The following is a 17,212-nucleotide window of genomic DNA, read 5'->3' as shown; positions in this document are numbered from 1 at the left end:
TTTCTTCTTTTGCATCAGAGTGGCTGTTAATTGTATTCCCTTTTCTTGCATGTGATATCTGTGCAACCCACTCCAGTATTCTTGCCTGGAGAATTCCATGGACAGAAGAGATTGGCAGGTTATAGTCCATGGGGTCGCAAAGAGTTGGACACGATTGAGTGACTAAACAACATCATCATCTTGCCAAGTCCTTAAATTCCCATTTTACAGATGAGGAAACAGGCTCAGTGAGGTCAAACTGTTCACCAAAGGGGGCAGAACTCGTGAGTGTTAAGAGTCAGGACTCATACCCAGTTTGTCTGCCTCTCACATGGAAGCTACTGACCAATATACTGCACTGATGTCAGTATGGGTCAGGAGCCAGAGGGGACAGGGGGTAGAGTTCCAAACTCTGAGGTGGGAGAGAAGGTCAGAGAAAGGGTGGAACAGGAAGGGAGCCTCTGAAACCTAAGTCAGATCAAACCCTTCCTCTGCTCAGAGCCCTCCTGTGGCTCCATCTCACTCAGGGAAACCAGAGTTCTCACTGTGCCTCACCCCACATGATCTGCCGCTGCCACCTCCCAGCACTCACCCCCTCACTCATCCTGCTTCAGCTACACTGGCCCCAGTGGTCCCTGATCATGCCCCCAAACACTACCTCAGGACCTTTGCACAGGACACTCCCTCTGCCAGGAAGGGGGTCCACTTGGCTCCCTCTCTGGGGTTTAGCTCGAGTATCACCTTCTTAGTAAGGCCTCCCCGGATCACACAAAGCTGCAATCCCCCCATAGTCCCCCAGTCCTGCCTTCCTGCTTTATTTCTCTCCAAAGCCCTTTCTTCATCTGACAAACTAAACTTTCTTGTCTGCCCTTCCTCACCAGAAAGGTAACTCCAGGAGACCAGGGAGTTTTATTATCTGTATCCCCAATGCCTAGAACAGGACTGGCACACACTGGTTACTGACAGATGTTTGTCCAATGCCTGCCTGTCTCCTGCCCCGTGCCCACAGGAGCAAAGGTTGTTGCTGAAGAGAACGGAATTTGAAGGGTCAGAGCAGTAGGGGCCTGTTCAGACCCAGGGAACAGAGACGTCCAATGTCACCTCAAACCTGAGCACCCCTGACCTGGCCCCCACAGAGACAGGTCCTAGGGCTGTCATATAAATTACATTTATTTTCCAGAGAACATGGTCCTTGGTGTTGAATGGCAGATGCAGGGAGGACTTTGGGGCCTCAGGAACAGGGGATATGGGGCTGGGATGCCAGGTGCCAAGAGAAACCCTCAGAGTGACTCCTCAGAGATGAGCATCGCATGAAGGAACCCTCCCCGCAATCATCAGTCCCCCTTTACTTCTTCTTCTTCTTCCGGCCCCAGCACTGGCGGCCTGCCTTCCGCCCGCCTCCATCCTCTCTTCTGCTCTGCCAGCTGGGCATGGGGGCCTCCAGCTCATTTGGGCGGCCCCCCCGGTCTGGAACGCTGCCCATAAGCACCTGAGAGATGATTAGACTTGAGTTTGAGAGAAGAAAAATATCTTGGACAAGGGGACCAGAGACCCAAGAGAACAGCAGGGAGGGCAGGGCAGATTTGGGGATTTCCCTGGTAGTCCAGTAGTTAAGACTCCGCACTCCCAGTGAAGGGGGCACAGGTTCGACCCCTGGTCGGAGAACCAAGATCCTGCATGCCGCGTGGTACAGTGGTGGGGGCTGCATGGTCGGAGATGCAGTCCTGGAGCTTTCAGTCAAGGGGCCTCAGCAAAGGGGGAATACAGGGGAGGGTGATGATAGAGGTCCACATCCCCAGCAATATGAATGAGGGCACTTCAGCTTTTGTCTGTTTCATATTTGGGCTTTGTAGAACATTTCCAGCAAATCAGTGTTTTGGTTTTTTTCCTTAAAATTTTGCTTCACTTTTTGCTGTGCTTGATTTTATGCCCTAAGGATCATGTGTGTGCTCAGTAGTCTCAGTCAGGTCTGATTCTGTGACCCCGTGCACTGCAGCCCGCCAGGCTCCTCTGTCCATGGGATTCTCCAGGCAAGGATACTGGAGTGGGTTGCCATGCCCTCCTCCAGGGGATCTTCCTGACCCAGGAACTGAACCTGTGTCTCCTATGTCTCCTGCATTGGCAGACAGGTTCTTTACCACTAGTGCCAGCTAGGAAGCCCAGGTCATATAAGACTGTTTGAACAGAGATGTATGAGGCTAAATTTGAGCCTAATCATTTGAACAGAGGGTAGTTTTGCTTTTAAAACCCAAAACAACAGACTGGGGTGATAGGGGAGGATTTTAAGCCAAAGCACGAGAGGTGGGCAAGGGCTCAGTAAACAGATGGACTTTGTTTTGAAGGCACTGGGGAGCCATAGAAGGGTTTTGAGCTGGGGAAGGACATGGTCAGATTTTTGAGTTGGAAATTTCCTTCTAAATGCCATGTGGAGAGGGAAGAATAGAGGTGGTGAGCCCAGAGGCCAGGAACCTAAGGAGAAGGCCAGGGCAGCAGCCCAGGCAGGGGAGGACAAGCTGGTCCAGGGCAGAGGCGACTGAAAGGCCAGTGTGAAGGCCAAGGGTGTTTGGCGCCCTTCCCCATCCCCAGGTGCTCACCTTGTTGATAGCACAGCAAGTCCCTCGGCGGGCAGTCTTGCTAGTGGCTGGGACAAGGCGAGACAGATCGGCTCGGGCAGCCAGCACATGTGCAATGGAGACATCTGATTCTGAGGTCAGAGCCTCTCGAATTGGGATCAGCACTGCCTTCATGGCCTCTCCTTGGGCCTAAGAGGTGGTGGGAGAACATGCCCATGAGCACTCACCAGATGGGACCTGTAATCTTGAAAGCCTCTCTCTTCCCTACTCAGGCCCACATCTTCTCTTCTTTAATATTTCATTATGATTTTTGTTTGTCTTATCAAAGTATAGTTGACTTACAAAGTTGTGTGCTTCCCACATCTTTTATGTATGTTTTTTGGGGGGAGGAGGCATGCCACGCAGCATGCAGCATGAGGGATCCTAGCTCCCTAACCAGGGATTGAAACCCTGCCCTCTGCAAGGGAAGCATAGAGTCTTAACCACTGGGCTGCCAGGGAGGGCCCTCACATCTTTTAATAAGGAGTATTGCTCTAAATACCCTTCCTGCTCAGACCAGGAAATTCTAGAATGCCCTGGGGGCCCAGAGATTCCACATCCCCAACCTCACAGGATTCTAAAATGTCCTTGGTCTCAGAATCAGCAAGAGGGTCATATTCCTGGCCCTCCCTTCCTCCCCGCTGTAGCCGCAGCTCCCACAACTGCTCCCGCCTAGGTCTTCTGCCCACACCTCAGCCCGATCACTCCAGTGGAAAGCAGATGTGGTGAGGTCAAGGCGCTTGAGGAGGAGGCAGCGGCGGCAGCCATACTGATCCCGCAGGCTTTGGGACAGAGACGCCAACGCTTCCTGGGGGAACAGGTCTCAGTCACGCCAGGGGTCGCCCTCACTCCTATCTCTGGATGAGAACACTGTTCACTTACAGCCATACACAACCTTACCCATCTGGGTGCGTCCAGTGGGTGGTTGAGGAGGGGCTGCAGGGACTCGGGGGGCAGGAAAGGCAGCAGCTCGGAGATCTGATGGGAGAAGGAGGAAGATAGATAGAGTTAACTTCGAAGAAACCGGATAGACTCCTCAGTGAACCCCAGTTCCCTATGACTCTGAGGACCCCGGCCATAGAACCAAGAATGGCAGTCACAATTCTGATGAAAACATCAGAGGCGGTGGCACTCCTCCTGCAGCCTCCTTTGGAGAGGCGGCTCTCCCCCTACGAGGAAGGTGGGGTGGCCACGGTGTGGAGGGGACTCTGGCTACCTTGGCATGCAAGTCCCGAAGCAGCTGACAGGCTGGGGTCCCCCGCGTGGGTCTGGGCAGCCCCAGGGCTTGGAGAGTAAGGATCAGTTCCTGGACCATGCCAGATCCCGCCTCTGCCCCTTCCCCACAGGATGGCTCGGGGTTGGGATCCAGACGGGAGCGCAGGCGGAGGAGGCGGGCGGCCTGGACCTCGGAGCAGAGAAAGCCTAAAAGTAGGGAAAAGGAGCAGTGCAAACAAGGAGGGCCGCTAACCCCCTACCGGGGTCGAACAGTTCAAGCGGCTTCGAAACTTCCAGCCTCCTAGTTCCACCCACCTAGAGCCCTGACTCCACCACCAGGATAAGCTCCACCCACTTCGAGACCTAGCTCCTTCTGCAGAATTCAAACCCTGCTCACTTCGGAACCACCCTGTCCGACTCCGTGTTATCCAATCTACCTGAGCTTCAAAAACCTCCGTCAGAATCCTAGCCCCGCCCACCTCAGAGCTCTTAGCCCGCCCCAGAGCCCTCCACCCGCCTCCGCCCGGCTCGAACTCCTCAGTTAATGGCCACGCCCCCTGGAGGCGGGGGCAATCCTCGCTCCACCTCAACGTGCAAAGCCCGCCCCCCTCGAGACTGTAGCCTCGCCCACTTCCGCATGCCGGCCTGGCCCCCAGCTCACGCAGCAGGCGCAGGCGCGCGTCGGGCTCCCGCAGTGAGGCCGCGCAGTCCCCACCGCAGAGCTCGCGGTCCGGACAGTGCAACTCCCACAACAGGCCGGCCAACTGCCGCAGGAATTCCTCCTCAGCGCCGGGACCTACTGAAGGCGAGATATGGTCAGGGCGTGGGGGCGGCACCCAAGGCTCCAAACCTCCCGATCTCCCTCCATGCGTACCATCGCCGGCGCTCAACGCCTCCGTGCCCTCCTCTCGCTCCCGCTCCAGGGCATCCAGAGTCGCCAGCTCCGCCGCCAGCCGCGCGCACAGCGCCCGGAAGTCTGGGCACGAGGTGCCCGGCGACGCTGCCCCCGGGCAACCCTCATACCTGCGGCGCGGTCGAGAGAGCGGGAGCGGGTGGGAGAGGTTAATAGGAATTTCTGAGGGAAGACCTGCCCCTTCCTGCACCCCCAGCCACACCCGGCTCCCCTTACCCCAGGGCCAGCAGGTCCTGGGCCACTGCGGCCCACTCCTGCTCCCCGGCCTCCGCCCCCTCCATGCGAATGTCGCCTCTTCTTCAGGCGCGCGCCCCCTGCCGGTCGGTGGGAGGCTCCGCCCCAGGAGCGGCGTGCGCGCGGCCCCTATAACTGACCAATCAGCTTCTTCTCGCTAAGGGCCTTAGTCATTCCAACTGGTGTAGGAGGAGGTAGAACCCGCCCTCAGGTTCGCCGCCTTAGCCGAATACAAGAGCGCGTGCTTTCGCGTAACCAGTCAGGGCGCTGGAAAACCCACCTGGCTTTGTAAAAATCCAGAGCAGGCGTTTTGGATCCCGGCTGTCGCGACAGACCAGCGGTGTCGCTCGTGCTGCGACATAGAAGCAGCTTTTCCTCCGACTCCCCCAAATGCCCTCTGCTCTTAAAGCATCCCATACCAAATATTGTTCTCCCAACTCCGCTCTAAGTCCAGAAACCCGTTTCCTCCTTTCCTCTTTAGAGCTGGAATTCTGTCAGGGACCAGGAATCCCAGTTACGCACACACACAGCCGAGTTAATCTTAATCGATAACAGTGCGCCCGTTGCATCTTCACCCCTCTGCCTCCCTAAGCCTTTCAGAGAGAGAGCAAGGGCAATATACCATGGTGATTAAGAGACTGCACTCTACCAGTGCAATTTGGTCCGCAGGCAAAGATTAGGTATTTGATTTCACCATTCACCATCGTTGTGTTCCTTCTAAGTTGTTTGACATCTGTGTAATAACTGTAATAACGCTTATCTCTTACAGTTGTCTGTGAGGATTAGTCCTGTATGTAAGTGCTTAGCAGACATCTAAGGGGTACTCAATTAAAAATGACTAACAGAGAGACTTCTCTGGCTGTCCAGTGGTTAAGCCTCCGCCCTTCTACTGGAGGGAACGCTTGTTTAATCTCTAATTTGGGAACTAAGATATCGTATGCCACCTAGTGCATTTCGTATGTGGTACTGGGCTAGGTATTTTATCTCCACTTTATGGAAGAGAAAGGATGAATCACAGAGTGAGTTGCATAGTGGTGCCAGGATTCAAATTCAGATGATTCCAAAGTCTGTGCTTTTAACCACTTAACCTGTTACTATTGTTATTACTGCTTTTGCTTTTGTAGCTGTTGTTCATATTATTTTTCCAGGTTTACTCTCTTCCCAACTCTGTCCTGATCTCCAGTAGTTTCTAGATAGTTCTAGTGGGAGTGAGAATAGACTGGAAGTAGAGACTCCAAGGAGAAAAAGAGCCAGAACCTGATTCTTCGGGGGGAGTCTACCCTTAATCTGGTTCCTCCACAGTCCCATCTACTCCATGGCTGGGTACTGGAGAGGGGAGGGGGCGGCAGCAGTTGTTGACCTCAATAAAATATTAAAAATTGTTCAGACCAAAGCCACGGAGTCATAACCTTGACTCTTTATGGTGTACTCCTTATCTAAATTGAGCTTCCCTGGTGCTTTAGATGGTAAAGAATCTGCCTGCAATTTGGGAGACCTGGGTTCGATCCCTGGGTCAGGAAGATCCCCTGGAGAAAGGAATGGCAACCCATTCCAGTATTCTTGCCTGGGAAATCCCATGGACAGAAGAGCCTGGTGGGCTACGGTCCATTGGGTCACAAAGAGTTAGACAGGACTCAGTGAACAACCACCACCTCTTAGGATAAAGAAGGTGGGATGATGACTTTACGACTAAGCAGCTGAGACTTTCACTTTCATACCTAAATTGAACTCGACCTTCAAAACAGATCCAGTATCTTGCCCACTTCTCCTGGCCTCCACTCCTCTCACCCTGGTCCTGTGCACCACTGTCTCCCCTGGACCATACTAGCAGCCTCCTCCCTGTCTCCAAGCCTCCCCCACCCCTCCACCAGCCCACCAGGATCTGTCCCCACAGGCAGCCAAAGGGAACCTGTGAATAACTGAGTCTGGTCACATCTGCTGTGACATAGAAGCTCCAAGCTGCCATGCTTGGAGACTTCCTGTAACTTCATGTTACTCAGGGTGAACAGCAAAGTCCATACAATGGCTTGCAAGGTCCCAGAGATCCCCCCTGTCCCCCTTTCCCCTTCTTTCACCTTTCTATCGCCTAAGCACCCTCCTGCTCTTGCTCCTTCCCCCTCTCCAGCTCCCTTGACACCCCTCAGACTTACCAAACATGCTCCTCCCTCAGGGCCTTGCATGACTGTCCTTTTTACCTGGAATGCTCTTCCTACAGACATCCCCAGGACTCCCTCACCTTCAGGGTACCAGCCTCCTCCATGGGGCCTCCCTGACCACCGTGGCAATAACTATCTGTATCCCCCATCTTCACTTTTTCTTTATAGGATATATAATTTCTCAGTGGTAAAGAACCTGCCTGCCTATGCAGGAAACATAAGAAACACTGGTTCGATTCCTGGGTTGGGAAGATCCCCTGGAGAAGATCATGGCAACCCACTCCAGTATTCTTGCCTGGGGGATTCCATGGACAGAGGAGCCTGATGGTCTACAGTCCATAGGGTTGCAGAGAGTCAAAGAGTTGGACATGACTGAAGTAACTCAGCATGCACGCATATATCATTTCTAATATGTTATCTCCTTCACTAACATGCTATCTCCTTCACATGTTGTCTCCTTCACTACAAAGTTCATAAGTTTCTTGTGGGAAAGAATTTTTCTGTTCACTGTTTTATCCCCAGCACCTAGAATAGGGCTTGGTGTACAACAAGTGTTCAGTAAATGTACCTGTGGAGTGATTGGATGTATAAAATTCAGCCAGAGGGTCTGCTTGGGACTAAAGGATGAAAAGGGGAAAGGAGGATTTGTCTGGTCTGGTGACTCAGGAAGGTGAGAGGATGGGGTGCATCAATGCAAATAAAGAACACAGGCTGAGACTTTGTCACAGACATTTCTTGGAGCCGATATCTCATGCCCCCTCCCCTGATGACAAGGCTGGTCTTCGGCCCCCATTCTCCCCCACTACTTCAGCCTGCACTGATAACAATATTGAGGTCACAGACTGGCTTAGAATCAAGATCAGGAAGATAAATGTCGAGGTGCCTCCCCCAAGCCTGGGGGCCAAGCATCCAATCTGAGGGGCAAGCAGCTGGGAAATTGGGCCTGGGGGCTCCAGGTTTTGAGGTCTTCCTGGCTCCCAGGGTCATCCCTCCATACACCCCTGATTTAGGGGTGATGAAGAGTAATCATGGATCAGAGGTGGGTATTAGCAGGGAGCAGGACTGGGAGACCTGGGAGAGGCGGTGCTGGGAGGTGGGAGCCAGGGAACCTTCCCCCAGCCCCCACCACTTCAGCCACAGATCCCACAGCACCTTACAGCACTCTGGTCCCCTGTCCCACCCCTCCCCAAAACGAGGTAGGTTAAGAATGGAGCTTCCCCCCGCCCACCACGGAAGGGAGGAGACCGAGGCACAGAGAGGGGGATGGGGACCCAGGCTGCCCCAGCCCCTCGTCCCTCCGCCCTCAGCTCTGGTGGGTTTGACACTGATGAGAGCTGGGCAGAGTGGGGATGGGAGGGACACCCCTCTTTTCTCTCACCCATCCCAGGGTCTGGTTGAGAGAGCTGAATCTCACAGGTTCCGGATGTAATAAATAGTTAATAATTTAAAGGAAGTGACAGGAGGATCCATCCCTCTGGCCCCCTTGACCTATCCCTTGAACCCCCACAAGGCCATCCAGGTCTGGGTAATGAGGAAAGGTAAGGGCACACTTCAAGATGCCTAGGACCAGATGTAGGTCCCACGCCCATACAACATTGAGATTGTGTTGCTCCAAGACCGTGATCTCCCCCATGCAGGCTGTCAGATCCGTGGTACACTAGAAGTCCCATTCCATTGAAGAGAAAGAGATCTTGGAATCCCCTTTTCCCAGGAGTCTTTTCCCAGAAGGCCATGAACCAGGCTTTCAAACTTTCCGAAACAACTCCCAACTCTGAGATGGATGTGAAGGGGTTAACAGAGGGGCAGAACATGAAAGGCTTGGACTAAGGCTAGGACTCAAGGTTGGGCTTGGGAGAGAGTCTGCAAGGCTTGGGAATTGTGTAGGTGTGGGTGTGTATAGGTGTGAGTGTGCACCCATGGGCATTTGTGCCAATAGAGCCATATCTAGTTGCCTTTGTGCAACTTACACAAATGCACACCTTCCACTGAGGGCACAGCATGGCCAGCCCCGCTCACAGCCTTGGCTGTGAGCCTTTGTTTAGTGAACAGCCTGCACACTCATCTATGGCAATGCTAGTTCCTAGATATGGGAGCAAGGGAGCTCTTGGGTGGTCCTGGAATCCAGGAACATTAGCTCAAAATGTTTTTTTGTTGTTGTTGTTTTCCCTTTAGGGTAAAGGGGTAGTTCTGTATGATACTGAGAACTTGGGCTGGGGCCCTTAGGACTAGAATTCCGAGAGTCTGGGACCTTGGGGTTTCAGGGACCTGTGGACGGCAGGATTCAACGGGCAGCAGGTCTCAGGAGATGCACAAGCTGGGCCTGGGAAATATCAGGCTAGAGAGGTTGGAATTCAAAAAAATCTTGGATCTGAAGGTGTGAAAGTTCCAGGGCACCTCAGATTTGTCTCTGGCATGGAGGGACCAAGGTCTTGGGTCAGGGACAATCCCAATACTGTGTAGGCTTGAGTTCTGAATTTGGAGGGTCAATGGCACCTTAGGGGCTTGGATTGAGTGCTCCTAAAGTACTCTGGGGCCACTCAGGGGCAAGGGGTCAGGTCTGAGTTGCCATGAACGTCCCATCTTCTGGGAACTGGGCTCCTAGCCTTTGGGGGACTGGGAATATGTGGGTACAAAGAAGCTGAAGATTCCAGGATGATCTGGGGCTTGAAATCCGAGTCCAAGGAGGTTCGGAAGAAGGGTATCTGAGGGGTTGGGACCTATGTCTTAGACCCTGAGGTACTGGTGGCCTTCAGTCCTACATATATAGGACTTCAGAGTTCTATATATGGAAGTGAAAATTCCTGGGAACACCAGCTTGGGATGGGTGGGTCTACAGAGGTCTTTGATCCACCAGCTTGGGATGGGTGGGTCTACAGAGGTCTTTGATCCTTGGCTCACAGAGCATCTCGGAGTCTGACTTCTGGATCTTGGGCCATGTGCACGTGGGAAGGAGGGCTCTGAGGTGGATCTCCCAAGTCATTTGGGTGAGAGAACAGCCATTTGAGCACATCCAAGAACTCAGGGCATCTTAAGAGGATTTGGTGTCTAAGAAGTCCTGGGGCTACAAGAACATCTTAAATACAGGTACCCCAGGTTTTAGGTGCATTCAAGAATCACTGGGGGGTGATTCCGGGTCCTATGGTTTAAGATCTGGGAGTAACTGTATACAGGTAGGGTCACGTTCTGGCCACTCCTAATTATTGGGCTGTAATCTGATGGGGTTCATGGTGCCAGGCATGAAGGGGGTCTAGGTTGGTAATTTGAACAGGGAGTCAGGATGAGCCCGGCTCTCAGGGATCCGTGTGCTCCCTGCCTGCCTGGGGTGAAGAGTCTGGGGATCCCTGGAATCTCCTTGGTCTAGGTCGGGGTGGGAGTGGAGAATGGGGAAGCCAGAACTCAAGGGGCCTGGAATCTCTTGGACAGACATCCCAATGAAGCTGGTTCTGGGGTCTCTCAGTCCTACATTTGGGGTCCAGGTTCCAGGTCTGGGGTCTCTCAATCCAAACTCAAGCTCCAAGTTCCGGGTGTGCCTAGGTTTGGGTTTGGGGTCCGAACGGAGTCCGGGGTCCCGGACCCTCAATTTTGGGTCCTCGGTCCGGCTGCTGGGCCCATCAGGCCGTCCTCACCGCGCAGCCTCTTCGTGGCGACCTCCGCAGCCGGCGCAGCCGCATCGCGCCGCGACCCAGTGGCATGCACGCAGGGGCGCGTAGCAGCAGAGGCAGGGCACCGCGAGCGAAAGCGCAGCCAGCGCGGCCCAGCGCGCGGCGGGGCGCGGGTGGCCCGGCTCGCAGGCGCACGGGTCCGAGAAGTCGCCCTCGGCATCCGACAGGCAGTGGTAGAGCAAACTCTCAGCGCACCACAGGCAGCTGAGACGGCGCACAAGCAGGCGACCCGGATCCGGGGCCTCGGCGCAGCGGCCGCCACGACCATCAGCGCGACGGCGGAAGAGCGCGCGGCAGTGCACGCAGCGCGCCGCCTCCTCCGCCTCCGGGGAGGCCTTGGCTGGAGCAGGGGCCGGGCCGGGGCCTGGGGGTGGGCGAGCCGGGGGTGCGGGAGGCACAGCCTCGGTGAGAGGGGCGGGTAGGACTGCGGGGGGCCCTAGGGCTGCGCCCCTCAAAGCGCCGGTCTTGGCGAAGCGCACGACGCAGGTGGACAGGGCGAGGGGCGCGGGCGGCCCCGCGCGCCGGTAATCCTCATAGCCGCGGCCGCCCCAGCCCGGGCCCCCTGCCCCAGCCAAGGGCTCTGAAGGCTCCGGAATCCCCGTGAACGGTAGGAGCGGAGGGTAGCTCTGCGGGACCAAGATACAGAAGAACAAGTTAACGGGCTCTGTGATCCCCAACATGCCACCACAATCCATCCCGGCCTTAGAAGACCCGAGAATCCAAAGACCCAGCCACAGGCCTCATTTATCTTAGCATCCTGTACTGGGATCCTGATTGCCTGGGGTCCCGAACTTCTAAGTCCTCAGCCCACTCCACTCCCAGGGACAGACAGAAGACTCCAGACACAAGCCCAGACTTTAAGAACCCAGTGGGCCAGGCTCTCAGTCCTGTCCTTTCTCAAGATCCAGGATTCCTGTACCCAGCCCTTCTCAGATTCAAGAATTCTGGACCCCAGCCATCTTCTCCTTCTTCTTCTCCTGCAGGAGTTTGGTCACCAGGTCCCTTTTACTCCTTTGGATACTGAGTCTCACTCCTCGTGAGTTAAGTACTAAAGAACTCCTTCCATGAGTACCACCAACTCCCTAATATATATTCATTGTCCAAGTCCTCCCCTAAACCCCTCTGGAATTCAGAGCGTTCCAATCTCCAAGAGCGCAGGAGACACGCGGGAAGCCCTCACCCAACCTTCCCAGGAACTAAGCTTCCCAGGCCTAAGCTCCCTCGCCACAAGACATGTCAGCCATTCCTTGGAATCTGTGATTTCTCGCCCTTCTGCGGCCTCAGCTCCCGCCCACGTCGGGACCCCGGCGCCCGGCCTCCTTTTCCCGGGAGCCCCACCTGAGCTGATGAGCGGCGGCGCTGGGGGGGCGTGGCCGGCCCGAAGCCGGAAGCGGACTCCACGGTGACGATGGGGGCCGCCGCTGCGCTGGGAGGCGTCTCCTGGTGGCTGTGGCTGGAGGAGGAGTCGCTGTCCACGTGGGACTGGGGGAGATTGGCGGCCTCAGAGCCGGGACCTCTGGCACAGCCGATGCCCTTATATAGACCCCCTCCCATTGCGAGCGAGGGCTCTGTGGCCAGGCAGACCTGGGTTCAAGCCCCGGCAATGCCACTGACTGCTTGTGTGACCTCCGGCAAGTGAGCTCAGCTCTTTGAGCCTCAGTTTCCTCCTCTGTAAAATGGGGATCATAATATTGTCTATTCATAAGGATGTGGTTAGGACCCACTGTAAAGGGCATAAACATGCCTAAAAGTACAGGAAGAGTGGGAAATGGTTATGATAATTGGACTCCCTCTTATCTGCTCAGCTTACCAACCTACAGAACATCAAATCCTCCTCCCTTCTCAGAACCCCTGTCCCTTGGCCATCAGCTGCCTTCCTGCCTCCTGCCTACCACCACACCTTTAGTGGGGTAGTTCCACCCACCTAGAATGTGTTCCTTCCCATCCAAACCAAGCTGTGTCCTCTACAAGCTGAAACATCACTTCTCAGACCTTCCATTCCTTTCTGTGACTTGGGAATTACTCCTACCTCAACAGATTACTATCCTCAATAAACATTCATTGAGCACCCATGACTTGCCAAGCTTGCAAAGGCCATTGGAAGGATATGAGATGGAGCACAGAAAGCACAGCATCTTTCCTGAGAAAGCACTCAATGGGATCTGTCTGGGTGACTTTTGTAGACCCCTCTACATCTCCCATTATACTGGGAAGCCCCCCTTTCTGCCCAGGGAACCAAGTTTGTTCCTACATGTGCTCTTGAGACATTCCCACTGTTCCCAGCAAGGGCCAAATCGAATCCGACATTATGTGCATTTATTCATTCAATCAATTTATTCAACACATATTTACTGAACACTTACTGTCTACCAGGCACTGTTTTAAGCATTGAAGATGCAGCAAGAAAGCAACAAAAGATCCTTGCCCTCCTGGAGCAGACATTCTAGCATGGGAGGTGGATAGTAAAGTCATAGGTAAGAAAATTGTCTACTGGGAGAGGAAATAAAACTATCTTAGAAGATGGGGGAAAGAACAAGATAAGGAGCATTAGGAGACTGCAGTTTTACATAGGTTACTCAGGGAAGGCCTCAGGGCTTCCCTGATGGCTCAGTGGTAAAGAATGCACCTGCCAATGCAGGAGACCGGGTTTGATCCCCAGGTTGGGAAGATCCCCTGGATTAGGAAACGGCAACCCACTCCAGTATTCTTGCCTGGAAATCCCATGGACAGAAGAACCTGGTGGGCTACAGTCCACAGGTTCGCAAAGAGTCAGATGCAACTTAGCTACTGAATAAAAACAGGCAGGGCCCTCACTGAGGAGGAGACTACGTGTGTAAAGCCCTGAAGGAAATAAGAGAATAAGCCATGTGGAAATTTGGGAATGTTCCAAGACAAGAGGACCAGCCAGTGCAAAAGCCCTGAGACAGGAATCTGTTTTCCCTTTTGACTTAACAGTGAGGAGGCCAACGTGGCTGGAGTCTAGTGAGCATGAGGGAGAGTAATAGGGGGCCAGCTGGTGTGGGGTCTTATGTGCCTCTGTGAGGACTTTGTCCTTTACCAGGAGTGAGATGGAGCCCCGGTAGGATTCTCAGTGGAGGATATCCGTGATCAGACTTCGATGTCAGTAGGGTCCCTCTGGCTGTGTGGGGGGAAAGGAGATGGGGGAGGGGGGCAGTTGATGATGAGCAGCTGATGAGACAATCCAATTCGGAGATGAGGTTAACTAGTCACCAGGTTGGAGGCACAGTCTGATAATTTTGAAAGTAGAGCCAGGGAATTCCCTGGAGGTCCCAGTGGTTAGGACTTGGTGCTTTCACTGACGGGCCCAAGTTCCATGCCTGGTTGGGGAACCAAGATCCTGTGTGCTGTGAGGTGAGGCCAAATTTCTTAAAAAAGAAAGTGGAGCCAATATGTGCTGACAGACTAGATGAGGGGGCATTAAAAAAAGGAAAGGAGTCAAGGATGAGTCCAAGGTTTGAGCACCTAGAAGGTTGGATTTCCCATTGATTTGTTCACCTGTTTACTTTTAATATTTATCCATTTTTATAGTATACCTTAAAATTTTTTCTGCCTTTCCACACTAGAATAGAAGCTCCACGAGGAAAGAGACTTTATTCTATTCACTGATGTATCCCCAGTGCTTAAAACACTTCATATGGAAGGTGTTCAATAAATACCCTTGGATGAATGGGTAAATCATGATAGAACAGAAAAACTAAAATCACTGGGATTGAAATTGACACTAATCGGTTTTGGCCCGAATTTGTGTCCCCAGCACGTGGCATGGTTCCAGATACACAGTAGGTGCTCAAGAATGTTTGCAGAATAGAAATAGCCCCCTGCCCTCCCAGCAGCCTTGCACCCAGGAGACTCACCGTCAGAGGGCAGGGGGTCTCTGCGGTGTCCTGGGAAGGGGAGGAGGAAGAGGAGGAGGAGGAGGGGGTGAGCGAGCCTGGGGTCAGGAGAGAGGCAGAGCAGTGAGTTCTTGGGGCCAGGCTTCTCCCACCCCCCACCCAAACCAGCCCAGGCTCCAGCCCCCACCACCTGCACCACTCACCTCGACCCAGAGCAGCAAGCGCTGCCAGCAGGCTCTTCTGAAACTCATCTGCCTCGGCCGGGCTCTGAAACGTCAGCCCAAACTTGCAGTCACCCAGGCTCCAGTGATGGAAGATGGGGTTCACCTTGTTGTAAACCAAGCCTGGCCTCAGGGTACACTCCAAGGTGATCTGAAGTGGAGGCAGGCAGGAAGGGTCCAGGTCAGACATTCCCTTCCTGCCAGAGCACCTCATAAATCTCATTTCCCCATCCTAGGTGCACCCTTGAACCCCAATCACACCCCAGTATTGAGCACACCTCTGATACTCTAATATTTCCTCCCAAACCCTTGATCTCTACATTTTCCTAACATCTCCCTCCCTCTGATATCTCAGTGGGCATCCCAAATTTTATTGGATGCCTCAAAAAATGTTAACCTCCTTCTGATAGCCAGTATCACCCATCTAACTCAATTGTACTCCCCAAGCTTTACTGAACATCTCAAAATGTTAATCCCCTTCTGATGCCCCAGTAATCTCCCCAAATACCACCTCCCCAAATTTTTTTTATCAAAATCCCACAGATTTCCCCTCAGATGCTGGTCAACACCCTAGATGTTCTCCCATCTTCTTGCCCAACATCACCGTATTTTTTCCACACCATTTCAAATCCCCCTACACTGTTCCTTCCAACCCCTGCTCTGAAATGCAACCCTTACCCCAAGCCTTTTCAAACAATCCAAACCTTTCTACTACATCCCCAGCTGAAACGTCAACAGTCTCTTTCCATTTCATGCCAGACAGCCCAGAATATTCCTGCTGAACCCACAACAGGATGGTAAACCCTATGTGACACTTTCAGATGGTCCCCCCACCAAAGGCCTCCATACACTTAGGGCAGAGGTGCAGGTGGTGTAAAATTCCCGTGGTGAGGATCTCTGAGCAAGATGGAGCCAGGGGGAGGGTTCTGAGCCAGCCGAAGAGGGATATGATCTGAGTCAGGTGTTAGCCCAGCCCCAGTGGAACAGGCTGAGGTTGGGGGAGGGAGCAGGAGGACAAGGAGACCAGTGAGCAGGCTGCTGTGGCCGTCCAGTGGGCAGTGACAGGGGACAGGAACTGTTTGACACCCTCAATAGTCCCCAAACTCCCCACTCTCATCCAGAGGACAGAGTCACTTCCAGCTCCATCCCACACCCGGGTTTGATTTCGGCTGGGAGATGACCTGACCTCACCTCTGCATTCCCAGCCCCATCCCCCTACTTCCCCACACCCCCACCCCACCCCCACGCCCCAGGGTGGCTCACTTTCTGGTCCCGGAGGCGCTCCCCGTGGATGACGTAGTGCCCCTGGCGGGCCCCCCCCTCGGGCCTGGCCCCTCGGACCCGACATACGCTCACCTGGCTGAGGCCCCCGCCCCCCACAGGCAGCCAGCCCCCACTGGAGTCATCTCGGGCCATCACCACGGCTCGGACCCGAACCATGTACCTGGAGGAGGTAGGGGGACAGGGACAACATGGTCAGTGAGCGTCATTCCTGCTCTCCTAGTCAGTGTTTCCCCAGCCCTCACTGCCCCTCTTCATCCCTCACAGCCCGATCTACTGTCTCCTTAGTCACCCACACTCCCCTTACCTTCTACACCCACCTCCTTCCCCATGCCCACCTTCTGCCCATACCCGTCACCTCTCTTATGCCCACCTTCTTCCAGCATGGCTTCTTTCTTCCTCTTGCCATCTCTTTTCTCCCATGCCTACCTCCTTCTCCATATCTACCTTTTTTCTCCATACTCACCTTGCCTCCCTTTCCCCATCTTCCCCATCCTCACCCCCAAAGCTTCGCTCTTCCACTTCCCTTCTTCCTCCTGCTCATCCCCTATCAACCCTATCTCCTTCTCCCCCTCAACACGTACCCACAGCCCCACCCATCGTCCCCCTCACAGCTGGGTGCCTGCGCATATGTATTTTCTTAGAGCCCATCAACTCAGCTCCAGTCCCCCCTACACTGCCTCCGCACCCTGCCACCCAGGCCACTGGCTGGGTGAAAAACCCAGGCTGTCTTCCTCCCCACCCCCCCACCCCTTCCCGGATTTATGAATGAGACCGGATGCAAAGCTCACTGAGTCACCCAGCAACGGGAGATGGGCAAGGAGCAGGGAGAGAACCAGAAATGGCCAGAGACAGGCCGAAAGGGAGATGGAGGCAGATGAAGCCAGAAACGGGCGATCGAGAGACATCCAGAGAGCATTTCATTCACAAAAATCAAGCCTGCTCCCTCAGGCCCCTGCCGAGGAAAGGCAAAGGGGAGAGATTGCGGGTTGAGGAACTGATCCCTCCTCCTTTCCCTCCCCGCCCCAGCATCCTTCAGAACCATTTTACCCCGCCCCCCAGCTCAGGGGACGTAGCCCTCCGCC

At 54.2% G+C, this 17,212-nt stretch overlaps 2 protein-coding genes across 3 annotated transcripts; both read right to left on the bottom strand.

Annotated features, from left to right (window-relative positions):
• Positions 1-1,138: 1,138 nt before the first annotated feature.
• FAM98C (family with sequence similarity 98 member C) lies at positions 1,139-5,007 on the bottom strand. Of its 2 annotated transcripts, XM_052656483.1 has the most exons (8): positions 4,936-5,007; positions 4,681-4,829; positions 4,468-4,602; positions 3,808-4,013; positions 3,492-3,569; positions 3,283-3,399; positions 2,574-2,741; positions 1,139-1,468 (listed from the first exon to the last, which is right to left on the bottom strand). In XM_052656483.1, the coding sequence occupies exons 1-8, from the start codon at positions 4,998-5,000 to the stop codon at positions 1,325-1,327; spliced, it is 1,062 nt and encodes a 353-aa protein (XP_052512443.1). In that variant the 5' UTR covers positions 5,001-5,007; the 3' UTR covers positions 1,139-1,324. The 2 variants fall into 2 exon arrangements, with proteins under 2 accessions (XP_052512443.1, XP_052512444.1); XM_052656484.1 differs by lacking the exon at positions 3,283-3,399.
• Positions 5,008-10,731: 5,724 nt separating this feature from the next.
• SPRED3 (sprouty related EVH1 domain containing 3) lies at positions 10,732-16,568 on the bottom strand. The gene is made up of 6 exons (XM_052656601.1): positions 16,501-16,568; positions 16,110-16,290; positions 14,829-14,997; positions 14,647-14,723; positions 12,110-12,253; positions 10,732-11,397 (listed from the first exon to the last, which is right to left on the bottom strand). The coding sequence occupies exons 1-6, from the start codon at positions 16,566-16,568 to the stop codon at positions 10,732-10,734; spliced, it is 1,305 nt and encodes a 434-aa protein (XP_052512561.1).
• Between the last annotated feature and the right edge of the window lie 644 nt (positions 16,569-17,212).

Source organism: Budorcas taxicolor, chromosome 18 (genome assembly GCF_023091745.1).
Source record: "Budorcas taxicolor isolate Tak-1 chromosome 18, Takin1.1, whole genome shotgun sequence".
Taxonomy (NCBI): Eukaryota; Metazoa; Chordata; class Mammalia; order Artiodactyla; family Bovidae; genus Budorcas; species Budorcas taxicolor.
The sequence above is the reverse complement of the archived record's forward strand: the minus strand, read 5'-3'. Positions and strand labels throughout refer to the sequence as shown.

Bases quoted from the DNA above. Each gene is read 5' to 3' on its own strand.
- SPRED3 (XM_052656601.1), bottom strand. From the start codon at position 16,568: ATGGAGAAGGAGGTAGGCATGGGAGAAAAGAGATGGCAAGAGGAAGAA. The intron at 16,291-16,500 runs GTGGGCATAAGA...TACCTCCTCCAG, and splicing joins AGAAGCCATGCTGGAAGAAG to GTACATGGTTCGGGTCCGAG. The intron at 12,254-14,646 runs GTGAGTCTCCTG...AATCTCCCCCAG, and splicing joins AGACCCCCTGCCCTCTGACG to TCCCACGTGGACAGCGACTC.
- FAM98C (XM_052656483.1), bottom strand. From the start codon at position 5,000: ATGGAGGGGGCGGAGGCCGGGGAGCAGGAGTGGGCCGCAGTGGCCCAG. The intron at 4,603-4,680 runs GTACGCATGGAG...CGCCTTCAGTAG, and splicing joins GGCGTTGAGCGCCGGCGATG to GTCCCGGCGCTGAGGAGGAA. The intron at 3,570-3,807 runs GTAGCCAGAGTC...TTCTCCCATCAG, and splicing joins TTCGGGACTTGCATGCCAAG to ATCTCCGAGCTGCTGCCTTT.